The sequence below is a fragment of the Gavia stellata genome, chromosome 32 (assembly GCF_030936135.1).
Source record: "Gavia stellata isolate bGavSte3 chromosome 32, bGavSte3.hap2, whole genome shotgun sequence".
Classification (NCBI taxonomy): domain Eukaryota; kingdom Metazoa; phylum Chordata; class Aves; order Gaviiformes; family Gaviidae; genus Gavia; species Gavia stellata.
In genome coordinates this window covers 2,131,417-2,144,618 of record NC_082625.1, presented here as the reverse complement: position 1 = coordinate 2,144,618, position 13,202 = coordinate 2,131,417, and the positions used below count along the sequence as shown (strand labels likewise).

At 62.3% G+C, this 13,202-nt stretch overlaps 1 protein-coding gene across 1 annotated transcript; it reads left to right on the top strand.

Annotated features, from left to right (window-relative positions):
• Positions 1-6,704: 6,704 nt before the first annotated feature.
• On the top strand, positions 6,705-8,570 carry GDF15 (growth differentiation factor 15). The gene is made up of 2 exons (XM_059831631.1): positions 6,705-7,020; positions 7,771-8,570. Exons 1-2 carry the CDS (start codon positions 6,705-6,707, stop codon positions 8,568-8,570), a joined length of 1,116 nt encoding a protein of 371 aa, XP_059687614.1.
• Positions 8,571-13,202: the final 4,632 nt, after the last annotated feature.

Here is a 13,202-nt window from a genome sequence, read left to right as displayed (position 1 = left end):
CTGCTCGATGGAGCAGGTTGGATGTCGTGGTTAGCACCGCAAGGCAACGGCTTTGCTCAGAGTGAGGGCTAAAGGCTGCCCCGGTAAAGCCCACAGCCAGCCCAGCGCAGGATAGGATGGGGCTCGGGGACGTCACGCAGTGCTGTGGGGACTTACCGTGCCCCCGGTCCAGAGAGTTAACGGTGGTTTGTGACTGGAGGGGGGATCAGAAAGGAAAACTTTACGGTTATTTTTGAATCTCTGCTTTTGCTGCCTTTTTTTGGTGTCCTAGCTCTGGGAACGTGTTTTTTTCCCAAGCTGCCGTGGCGATCTCGTTGAGTTCTCCAGCCTTTTCTTCGGAGACAGAGCACTGTGGTGTTCTCCTGCTTTTATTACGCTCGCTGATACCCAGGGTGCGATGGGCACCGGGGAGGTTTGAGATCTTCCTCAAAGGTGAGCCAAGACGTGTGCTCCCTGGAGAGGACACAGGCTCTCCCGTGAGCCAACCCCTGATGAAATCACTCTCATTTTAATTCGCTTTATAAGGTGATAAGCTTTTCCGGCAAGGTGGTGTTTCCAGAGTGATGTCATGCGGTTGGGTAAGCCATGTGTCGATGAGGTCGTTTTGCAACCAGAACTCTCCGGAGGGAGAGATCAAAGGTTTTGCTGGTCGGCGACAAGGAAGGTCATCGTAGAGCATCCCGCTTGGGTTCCTCGGCTGCAGATCCAGAGAGCTGGGGAGGAGAACTCTTGGGTGGACTGGCTCCTCATAGATCTTAATTCTTTCTTGTAACAGCCTGGTCCGTTCCCCCTCTTTTCTTCCTCCCCTACTCCTCAAGCCCTCCAAACCCTTCGTAAATGAGGTGGGATTTTTGGGCAGCGTCCATCTGGCAGGCTGCTCGCCCTCCGCATTTTCCCAGCTCGCAATTCAAAGCTGACCTCAAGCAGAGGTGCTGGAGAGCCCACCCTCTCTTACCGCTGCTGCTTGAAGGGCTCCCCAGAGCTTCGATCAGAAACTTGCAGCTGCGGATCTGGTGCAGGGGAATGGCTGGAATTTCCTGCCCGCTCTGAGCAGCCCTCGCTGCCTTCCGTGGAGGCATGTGTGGGCAGGTCCCAGGTCAGGGTTCGCTGCCTCTTGCACCCCAGGCTGGGTGGCTGGGGATGGACAGGCTCCCGGCGCAGCGGAGAATTCCCGGTATGAGCTTCCCATGCCAGGGATGATGCTCTGGCGGAGTATTTCCCCATGCCGGTGCTCCTCACCGTGGCATTTCAACCATGCTTTTCTTTCCCTGCTGCTTGGCGGTACCTCATTGTCCGGCTCCAGCCTTCCAGGAGATATAAATGGATATTCACCACCTACCTCTGCGACGGGCTGGGGTTTTCTTGGCCGGTTCCCAACCCGTTTCACAGCTCAGGCCTGGGGGAAAGTCTCTTTTTGCTGCTCCTCGCCAGCTGCTTCCCGCTGCGGTGGATGCTGCGGTGCGGGAGCAGCGTGCCCTGTGTACACAACCCTTCCCCGAGTCACACTCCGGTGACTAATTCCCTCCTGACGGGCGCGTGAAGCCTGGTCCATGCCTGGGTTCACAAATAATTAAATTTATTTTTGTTGTAGGTTAGACTAACAGCAACCTCGCCTAATTCTTCAGCAGCTTTCATTCTCATGCCTCATCCAAAATTGTGCCTTGCATTTAAAAAAACACCCAGACTCTTAAAACCCCACTGTTTTAAGGAGCTTTTGGGGTTGTCCTTCGCTCGTAGCATCTCCTGAGGCTTTCCTTGGGGAAAGAGATGCTGCTCTGGGAGGTGCCTGGGTTGGATTTGATTTCCTTCATCTATTTCCCCCCCCTGCTCTGGATTGGAAAGCTTTTTGGAGGAAGCATTTAGAGCTCACCTGGGTCCCTCCTGAGCGCGGCTCGGAGCCCGCGCGACGGCAGGTCCCCAGTTAGAGCTGCAGCTTTCGCTCTGCCGCTGCCTTCTGCTTCGCTTCTGGGCTCAGCGCCGCCGGCCCGAGGGAGCACGACGCTCCCGAAAACCTCGGCCTGGGGGTACCTGCTGGCTCTACGCTAAAAATAGAGGCGAAGGGCTGTTTCGGCACGTTGGAGGGGTGAGACGCATCCCCCTTGGGACAGAAAGAGGCTCATACCATGGAAAAGCTTCTTTTTAAAGCTGCTTCTCAATAACCATCACTTCGATCCTGCCCAGGCTGCGCTCGTTGCCTGCTGCTGGTGCAGAGGATGCGCTCGAGGCATTACACCATATTGATGTCTGCCGAAGGGGAAATACCATCGCAAGCTGAAAAGCATCCTAGCCGGAGGACAGACCCTACCTGTAAATCCATCCGTCCGGGGAGTCTGTTCCAGGAAAGTTGCTCGTTGCAAGCGGAGAACTTCCTCGTGCCAAAAGCATCGCTGCAAGGAAGGCGTTTGGGGCGGCGAGTGAGGATCGCTCAAGCGAGATTTCTATTTTTGGCAGTTGGATTGGAGTGATTTCCTGAGCTGCCCGGGCCGAGGGTGCTGGGAATTCAAGTTAATCGTTGACCACGGGTGCAGTCGAGGCAGAAATGTCTTTGTCCAAGTGGAGCAGAAGTCTCATTTTTGGCCGATGCTGTAAATTTGCACCTAAGGAAGGAAAATGTGATTCCCACCGCGACGGGGAAATAGCTGTTTTTTGCTCACCTGACCCATCCTGTTTGGTTTTTATTCAGAAACGTCTAAAGGTCAAGACAGCTTCCACTCTGCGGATTCATCATGACAGTGGCCAGCGCCGGGAAAACACGGGATACGGCTTCCCAAACATCCCACGCTGGCAGCAGAGCGGGAGCCCTCCTCTCCCATCCCTCTGTGCCCATTTCCAGACCTGGAATGAGGCAGGATGGAACAAACCTTGTCCGTGATGCGACCGATGGACCGCCTCGGAGGCCAGCTGTGTTCCTCCCCTCCACGGAGGGTTTTCTCACCCCAAATTACTCCTGGAAGTGCTGAAGCTGCCTCCAGCCACCAACTTCCCTAGAGACCAAGCCCTAAGGGCTGCTCGGAGCTTCATGTGGTGGCAGCAAATGTGGGAAGCCGTGCTGCTCTTCCTTTCTTAGCCCTTGGCTGAAAAATATGCCATGAGAAAGTATTATCTACCTCACTTGCAGTAGTGTGCAGGAAATATCCCTGCAATATCCCTCCAGCATCCAATTTGCTCAACCCGAGGGGTTTCGGGCAGCACGTGAGGTCCCGTAGGTCACGGGGAGCACCCGGTCTGACCCCGTTTGCCTTGCAGAGGGATGCTCCGGATGATGGGATGCTGTAACCTCGCTCTGTCGGTCCCGGGGCTGACACGCGCCCATTCCCGGGGGGGCTCTGGCTTTTGCCGGAGGCTCTCGGTGCCTTTTCAGGAGCCGCTTGCTCAACAGCCGCAAGGAACTGATAGATGTAAAATTTGGAGGGCAGCGCTTCCCCTCTTGCCGCTTGCGATAACGAACGCTGCAAAAATAACCATGATTTCTGCAAGCGGGCGAGCGGCCCTGGGGAAGTTTCGCGCTTTTCGGGGAATGGGAGACCTCCGGAGCCCCCCGGTCTGTGCTCACCCCCGTCAGCCTCCCATCACCAGGGCTGGGGGGAGCTGCGGGGGACCGGAACGGGGCCGTCCCCCCCGGCCACGATCGCATCACGCTGGGGGGGCAATTGCATTCAAGGAGCCACAATTCAGGAGCTTCTCCGGTCCCGCTCCGAGCCCTGCTTGAGTTGATTCAAGTTCAAGGCTGCGGCCAGCTTGCGTTTCATGGGGAAGTGGCTGATGTTCGTGTTCCCCTTCTCGTTTCTTTCGGTGTTTAATCTCAGCATTTGCAACATGGCTTCTTTCCCCGGTGCTGCCTCAGCTGGGAGCCGTGGGTGGCTCCGGGGGGACGCTCGGGATGGCAGCAGGTATCTTCCATGTCCCCCACCGTGCTCCAAGCTGACCCCCTCATCTCTAGAGGGGGAGAGAAGGCAAAAAGATTATTTACATCTTTCCAGGCTCAGCGGTGCACGCTCTGAGCTTTCACTGGACTTTCTAGCAGCCGTTCCAGCTGCAGGCCCCCGTGCGATGCTTTAATCACCAAAATTCCCAGTTTCTCTCCTGCTCGCTCCATGCGGAGGAGCGACGGCATGAGGACATCAGCTCCTCCTCACCCTCAGCCCTTGTTTCGACCTCTCCGAGGTCCGGGAGTCCCCGACCACCCGCAACCCCATGGCCAAGCGCTCCTATAAATTGCTGCTCTAGATCCGTGCCAGGTAGGTGAGAGCTGCGCTGCGGTTGCGCCTTACCGAGGGATGCGCGCGGGATGCATTAACCGGAGAGGAACCTGCATCCCACTGGGAAGAGGAGTTGGATAAATCTGACCTTCTGATGGAAAAGAAGATGCGCTAACGGCCCAGCGAGGACCGGAGGAAATGTGGGATGCTGTTTACGCACGGGGCTGCGGCTGTGCAATCGCATCTTGCAGGCTATGAGGACACGCTGGGACATTTCATAACAGGTCGCTCGGCGTTCACAACCGCTGCTCTTGAAACACAAGTTTTATGGCTGTTGCTGCACTGTAAATCTCCGACTTCCACGGCTGGCGCCTTTTGGGGGAAAACATCCGGCTTCAGCAAACTTTAATGCTCTCCAAGCGCGAGCCACCATGCGTCACGGGTGGATGGGGCTCGTACCAGGCAATGCGCCTACAGTTAGAAAATTTATTGCAGAAGCAGAACTTCAGGATTTAGGGGTTTGCCGGGTCTTGCTCAAGGGCCGGACAATGTGATTGCTGGCGGGTCAGGGCCTCTTCCTGCGCCCAGACACGCTGCGCGGCCCCGATTCGGCTTTGGACGAGCACGTTCGGCACCTTGCAGATGGTGGAGGGTGCTGGCGGCCGGGCTGGTGCCAGGAGAGGGGATCACAGAGGGGGCTCGGTGCCCTCGGGAATGCCTGAAGGATCCCACAGCTCCAGCTGGAACAAAAGCGGCAGCTGAGGAGCCAGTGTCCCAGCCAGCTCCCCACGGGAAGATGTTCCGGTGGGGGGGCTCATCCGAGCGCGTTCCCTGCCTGGCTGCCAGAGGGACGGGTGACGTGCCACCCGTGCCAGCAGCGGGATGGTGCCTGGCTCCACATGGGATGAAGCACTCGGGATAAACCAGCCCTGAGGCTTCCCTGTCAGCCACACATGGGGTTTCTTTCCAAGCTGGAGGCTCCGGGCAGAGAAAGGCAGTGTGAAATGGTGCGAGGTCTCCGGGTGGGCTCCTCCTGCCCCCTCTTCATCCATCCCTCGGCAAGGACGGATCCAGAGCAGGGCAGAGGAGCCGGAACCAGGGCAATCCCCTCCAACTTCTCCTTTCACGTGTTTTACAGTGAAATGTTGGTCTTGGTTTTGCCTTAGGCAACCCCTTGAGAAACTGGGTGAGAAAGGCAGGAGGAACGCTGGAGCCGGCTCTCGAGGAGGAGCGGAGGAGAAACAGCCGTAAATCACGGGATTACCATAAGCATGTTCATCCCGTGGCGGGAGCGCGGTTAAAGACCAGGCGCTTGGCTCAACTTCAGGATATTTGGGAACATCCTCGCCTGCCCCAGCCGGCACTGGGGGGGACCTGCCCGTTGCCTCGTCCGACCGGGGGTTTATCATCCCTCTGCTCATGTTTTTTGGTCAAAGCATCCCTTAGGAGCAGGCGAGAGACGGGTTGTTCCGTGCCGGCCTCAGTGGCTTCTTCCCACTGTGGCTTTTCTCTTCCCCGGTGCGTGAGCAGCCCCGGTCTGGCACGGTGCTTCCCACCGCATGCGGCCCCCCTGGATCCGTGCCACCCCGGCGTGGCCGGCTCCATCCCAACCGTCCTCGGGCTGCCCAGGGATGACATAGCCCCGGTCACCGTTGCTTCAGGAGGGACCGGACCCGGGACAGAGCCGTCCCCCGGCCGCACCTGCCACCAGCTGCACGGAGGAGCCGCTGCTGCAAGCCGGGTCGCGGTGTCGTCAGCCGGTTTGGTAGGACAAGGTCCAACACCAATCCACCCCCTCCTTGTGCGTGTGCCGGCACGAACCGGGCTGCCTGGCCGCCGCTTCCCTGCTCCGCTTCTGCTTCGGAGGGGTTTTAGGGAACGGGCCGCGTGCCTGGCTCAGCCTCATGCCATAACGGGGACCCGTGTACCGGCGCAAGGCGAAGGCCGGGGATGGAGGGATGGACGAGCTGTGCCGTGACGCTGCCCGCAGCGCTCGTCTGCCTGTGCATCGTCCTCTCTCCATCACCCCCTGCCACCCGCTCTGCCACCTCCGAGGCCATTGGATGTTGCCCGTGGCCGCTTGCCCCTTGCCGATGGCGCAGGGGAGATGAGGGGGATCCCCCCGGCCATGACCTAGCGTGGCGATCCGCAGGGAATACAGGAGGTGGAAGGGAAATGTTTGTGTCTGAGAAAAAGTATTACGTATTTTTCATCTCCACAGCTGCAAACCAGCTTGCAAATCGCCCCACTCCAGCCCCATCAGAGCTCCCGTATGAAATCCCAGGCGGAGAGGAGAAATTCCTGCTGGGTGTTTACTCCGGCGTCACCCGCCGGCAGCCTGGGACGGGGAGGGGGGACGGAGGGCGGGCAAAGTTCGGCTCCTATAAAGTCAGGTCTGGTCCACTTCATTCATTCCCCCGGCAGCATCGCCGGGAGCTGCACGTCCAGCCTTTGCACGAGAGGTTTTGCGAATCAATCCCCCCGGGACCGCCGGCTGCCCGCGCGATGCCGAGGGGGCTGCGGGACGTGGGGGCCGCCCTCACCTGCCTCCAGCTCCTGCTGCTTCTTGCCGGCGTGGAGCTGAGGCCCCACGCGTGGGACCAGGACAGGCTCCAGCTGGAAGCCATCAAAAAGGGGATCCTGGAGCGGTTGGGGATACCCGCTCCCCCCGTGGTCCAGCACCGGCTGGACCAGGAGAGCATCCGGAGAGCGCAGCGGCTCTACCAGCAGAAAGTGGCCGAGCTGACGGGGAACCGGAGCCAGGAGGAGGAGGAGGGAGCCGTGCCCAGGACCAGGCGCCTGCATCGCCTCACCCCCACGCGTAAGTGGCTGTGGCTCCACGCGCATCCCGCGACCCTCATCCCCACCGCCCCGGGCAAAGACGTCTGTGCGTCCCAACGTGTCCCCGCTCCGGCACGTCAGCCCGGCTGCCTTGGCGTGTGCCGGGACATGACCGGACATGAATAGCGGTGGCCGCACTCATCCTCGCCCCAATCGCTTCCCTTGTCCCGGCAGCGGGGAGGAGCCACCGTTTTGAGCTGTTTTGCTTAAAAATGCAAAACGCAGTAAATTTGGGATGAACGCTTTGACCAGCGTGGTGGCAGCTGCGGGTGCTCGGACCGGGGTTCGAGCCGGCTTGGGGGTGAGCGGAGGGGAGGTGCTGTCCCTCGATTCCCAGCTGGCTGCTCCGTGCGTTTGGGGTTTTATCTGGATCTGGGGTGATTTAGGGATTTATCTGGATCTGGGGTGATTCAGGTCCTGCTGCGTGGGCTGGGGGGGGACAGCCGGGGCATGGGGTGGGGGGTCACCCCGCCGGGTCCTGGGGCACCTGCTCCGGCACCAGCCGCCGCCTCTCGGCGAGACCTTCAGGTTGGGGATCCCCAGGGACGGTGGGTCCTTGGGTGATCCAGGGTTGAGGATGGAGCCGGATCTCCCCGGCCCTGGCTTCCCTTGGGATTTGGGTGATTCCCCGGAGGTGGCGGTTTGGCTGCCTGACAGGAGCTGGTCACGAGCCTTGGCTGGCGGAATGGATTGCCGGCTCTTACATCAGCTGTCCTCTCTGTCCCCGCAGTGCTGCGCCGGCCGGACATCGACATCCCCCAGGGAGACCAGGACCCCCAGGGAGACCAGGACCCCCGTGGTCCCTACCGCTACCATCTCCTCCTCTCCCGCACGGAGGCTTTCCACCGGCAGCTCCGGGTGGTTCAGGCGGAGCTGAAGCTCTTCAAGCAGTCTCTGGCATCCCCCGGCATGTCCCCGCTCGACGCCTCGGTGCCCACCCGCGTCAACATCTACATGCTGGGGGGGGCTCACGGGACCCCCCAGCTCCTGCGTAGCCAAGAGCTGGACCGCGACGCCCCCAGCCTGGACCTCACGGTGGCCGTCCAGCCCTGGGCTGCCGGTCCCGAGGACACGCTACGCCTGGAGCTGACCTTCACAGCCGACGTCTCAACCTTGTTGGCCAACTCGGGGGGCGAGACCCTGGTGCTGGAGGTGGAAACCCATGAGACGACGGGACGGGGGGCCAGGAGAGCCCGGGGGCTGGAGGAGGAGTGCGGGAAGAGCGATGGGAAGTGTTGCCTCAAGTCGCTCAAGGTCTCCTTCCAGGACATCGGCTGGTCGGACTGGGTCATCGCCCCCAACAGCTACTACATGAGGTTCTGCGAAGGTTCCTGTCCCCACAACTACAAGCCGGCCAGCATGCACGCCCAGATCAAAGCCCGCATGCACTCCCTCTCCAAGGCCACCCCGCCGCCCTGCTGCGTCCCCGCCGGCTACGACCCCATGGTGCTGATGCACTACGACGGCGAGGGCAGGCTGGTCTCCACCCTCTTCGAGGACATGCTGGTCACCAGGTGCCACTGTGCCTGATGGCATTGCCGCCGGCTCGGAGCGGGACCCGTCACCATGTGGTTGGGGCAGAGCCTGCCCGCCTGCCGGCAGCTCCGGCATCCCAAAAACCGGAGCCCGTGGCACGAAACGCCTCCGCACTGGCCCCGGCTCAGCGCCGGGTCCAGCCTGCCTGGCGGATGGGATCCCTCAGGGGTCTCCGGTTGTGAGCACCCCCCTCCACCATAACTTATTCCCCCCTCTCTTCCCTTATTTAAAACCGTATTTGATTTGGTAGGTGGATCCTTCCCACCCGGGAGAGCCCAGACGGGCCGGGGTGGGTCTGTCCCCGGTTGGCCGCAGCCCTCCCGCGCCTGAGCATCGTCTCTTCACTCTTTAGAGACTTATTTATACAACCCTCTTATTTATTGCTAACTTATTGTATTTTATAGCAAAATACCTTTTTGGGGAAAGGTATTTCTGTGCATTTGTATTTTATATATTTCTATGAAACAGAAATAATGTAATAATGTAAATGAATAAAGCGATGGGAACAGAGGTGCTGGCTGCTCCTCCCGCAAAATTAGGTGGGGGTCTCCAACGGCACGGCGCGAGCAGGGACCGAAGCCCCGCAGCCGGTGGCCTTCAACTGGGGGTCCCGCAGCTCGGACCCTCGGTCCCCCCGGCCGCAGGCGACCAGCTGGGAGCTGGCTCCATATGGATTTGCTGGTAAATCCTTACGGCTTTCCAGGGCCAGGCCAGCCCCATCCCCGCCCTGCCAGCGGTGCCGTGGCGGGTGAGTAATGCCTGGGCGATGCTCCCAGAGACCTTTGAGTTGTTTGTGTCCTTGAGGTGGGTGCTGGGCGCAGCCTTGACCCCCCCGGGGCAGGACATCCAGCCGGGACACGGATGCTGCCCCATTTCCAGGTACCTCTGGCCGTGGGATCCCGCAGACACAAAGGGGTGGGGGAAACCCCGGCTCCCCCAGGCTGTGCCACCACGGAGGTCAGTGGCACATACCGTGTCCCTGAGGGACTCCCCACAGCTGGATGGGGTGGCTCTGCTGGTCACAGCTCCCATCTGCTCCGTCCCCTCCTCCAGCACATCCCGGGGGTGCCCTGGGCAGCTCCCGGTGGGGACCTGGGCTTGAGGGATGTGGGATATGGGCACCTCCACTTTAGGGATGGAGTCTTGGGGGACCAGGGCTTGAGGGGCACAAGTTATGGGGACCTCCACTCTGGGGATGTGGACTTGAGGGACCTGGGCTTCCGCGACTTCCACTTTGGGGACCTGAGCCAAAGCGACGTGGGCTCGGGGGACCCGTCCTTGAGGGTCCCGGTCCCTTGGGACCCCCGCTCTGGGTACAGGGGCTCTGGAGACCCATCCTTGACGGTCCTGGTCCCTTGGGACCCCCACTCTGGGGACAGGGGCTCTGGAGACCCGTCCTTGAGGGTGCCGGTCCCTTGGGACTCCCACTCTGGGGACAGGGACTCTGGGGACACATCCTTGAGGGTCCCGGACCCTTGGGACCCACACTCTGGGGACAGGGGCTCTGGGGACACATCCTTAAGGGTGCTGGTCCCTTGGGACCCCCGCTCTAGGGACAGGGGCTCTGGGGGCTCCAGGGACTTTCCCCAGGGATCTCCAGTCTCAGGCATCTCCTTCGGGTTAACGGTTACAGCCGCCCCTGTGCTACCGACACCCCTTATCGGGGCTGTCGGTGCCATTAACAGATAACGCACCGGGGGTCTGCTCGGCCGGTGCCACCCCGCTGCTGCCAGAGGGACGGATCCAGCCCGGGAACGGCACCGGGCAGAGGCTGAGCCGTGTCCTGCCCGGGGGGCTCCCAGCAGACCACGAACTACACAGGTCAGTTAAGATCATTAAACCATTTAATAGGGCACTGTGGAGCATCACAAGGGCTGGAGCGCAGGGGACCCATGCAGAGCCGGGGGGGGCACCCGGACAAGCCATGGGGTCCCCATGTCCCCAGGCTGCGGGTCCCTTCGGGGTGCACAACCTGGCAGCGCCGGGCTCGGGGGTCTTGCCAGGAGCATTCATAAAAGGGACTTCTGCTCTGTTCCCCAAACTGGCAGATTTAGCAGAAAAAAGGGGGGGTGCAGGCGACAGTGGGGCTGGTCCCGCTGCCCAGATGTCCCCAACCACCGGCACGTCCCCAGCCGCACGTGCACCCTGACGCTCTCCATCGGCAGCCGAAAAGGGAAGAGGAACCATGCGTCACGGTCACCCCACGGCCCCCCGCTCTGCCAGATGGCCCCAGGGGGGCCCCACGCGTGTCCCCGGCTGGGAAGGCTCCGGCGTTCCGGCTGCCGGCGGATGCTGCGCTGAGGTGTCCCCGCGGTCGGCGGCCACCGGCCCCGAGAGGAAACTCCAGCCCTCAGCCCTCGCCCCACGGTGGGAACTGGGGCGAAGGAAGGGGCCGGGGCGGGGGATTAAAAATACCCCCCCCCGAGAAAGGCGTCCCTGGCAGGATGTGTGCGTGGGGAGCACGCGTGTCCCCGTCCCAGCCGTGGGGAGACCCATGGAGCCCTCATCCATGGGGAGCGCCCATCCCCGTCCCCTCTGGGCTGGGGGGCCACCAGGGAAAGCCCCGGGAGAAGTGTCAGTGGGAGCCAGAGCTTCACCCCCACACCCCCCCCGGCCCCCCCGGCCCCTCACTGGTCGGGGATGATGTAGACGTCCTCGCCGAGCGTCTGCGTGTTGGCGTAGATGGGCTGCTCCCCGGGGACGGCCTCGCTCTCCAGGAAATAGTTGTCATCCACCGGGACCTGGGGGCTGGGGGGGACAGAGGGGTGGCACCCGCCGCACCGCGCCCAGGAGTGGGGTGGGGTGGGGGGGGCTGGTCCCCGATAGGGGAGCGAACGCCATGGGGCAGCTCTGGGGGTGCGGGTGGGGGGAAAGGGGTCAGCCCTGGCAAGCGCCTGGGCCTTGGGGATGGTGGGATGGGACGGCACGGGATGGCATGGGTGGCACCGCATGGGGTGGCATGGGATGGCATGCATGGGACTGGACAGCACGGCACCAGGCAGCATGGCACAGCATGGATGGGATAGCATGGGATGGCACGGCACGGCACAGCATGGCACAGGATGGGATGGGATGGGTTGGGTTGGGATGGGATGGGATGGGATGGGATGGGATGGGATGGGATGGGATGGGATGGGATGGGATGGGATGGGATGGCACGACATGGCATGGCATGGCATGGGATGAGATGGGTTGGGTTGGGATGGGATGGCACGGCACGGCATGGCACAGGATGGGTTGGGTTGGGTTGGGATGGGATGGCACGACATGGCACAACATGGCACGACATGGCACGACATGGCATGGCATGGCATGGCATGGCATGGCATGGCATGGGATGAGATGGGTTGGGTTGGGATGGGATGGGATGGGATGGGATGGGATGGGATGGGATGGCACGGCACGGCACGGCATGACACAGCACGGCACGACACAGCACGGCATGACACGGCACGGCACAGCACGGTAGAGCACAGCAGGGGAGGAGATGGGACATGCCCTGGGCAGCCAGTCCCCACGCCAGATCCTCACCTGTACCGCTCCTCCTGCCATCCCGGTGTCCAGCCCCGCACGGCGGCCAGGGCGGTGCAGGGGTTCATGAAGACGTTCTCGTAATCCGGTGCGGCAGCGGCGGTGGCATCGGTGGTGCCGATGTCGGCAATCTGGCTGATGTAGTGGGACTGCCCGTGGGCCGCAGCAGGCTCCCACTTATTCCACCCCACGCCGGCAGCAGCGGTGGCCGCTTTCCTCCGCCGGTAGAAAACCACGGTGAAGACCACCAGCAGCACGGCCACCCCGCCGATGGCCCCGGCCAAGCCGGCCACCAGCCCCATGTTGCTCCGGCATTCCTGGGCGTGGAAATCATCGACTTTCAAGGAGTCGTTGTGGGACACGAAGCAGTGGCACTGGGGCACCGTGCAGTTGGGCCGGGAGCGGGAGCAGGCGCAGGGTGCCAGGACGCTGCCCACCACGTCGCAGCGGCACGGCACGGCCAGGAAGCGTAGGCTGGCCTGGAAGGCGGTGTGGGGCACGGCGGGCAGGGGGTTGCCCTCCAGCCGCAGGCTCTGCAGAGCCGTGGCGTTGGCGAAGAAACCGGCGGGCAGCTCCCGCAGCCGGTTGTGCTGCAGCTGGAGATTCCGGAGCCCCTGGGCTTGGCTCAGGAAGGCGGCCGGCAGCTCCCGCAGCCGGTTGTACGACAGGTCCAGCTCCTCCAGCCCCGGCCCGACGCGGGATGAGGGGCTCAGGGCGTCGATGCCGTTATGGCTCAGCCACAGCCGGCTCTGCCGCTGGAAGGGGCCCCAGTCCAGCTCGGCGCATTGATGGCTCCTGTTGGCCAAATCCAGGTCGGCGGGGGCGCCCGGCGGCACGGTGAAGCAGGGGGACGAGGGGGCCGCGGGGCGCAGCAGCAGCAGCAGCATTAGGGGGGCCGCAGGGTGCCCCATGGCCCCTCCACCCCGCCGGGCGCCTGGGTGGGAAACGGGGGGTCAGCAAGAGCCGCCCGAGCGGGACCCCCATTCCTGCTGAGCGTGCCGCTTTCTCCCTCCCAGTGCAAACCAGTGCATCCCAGTCTGGCACCCACCCCGCTCCCTCTCTCCCCGGGGCAGAGCGGCACCGGGGGGTCCCAGC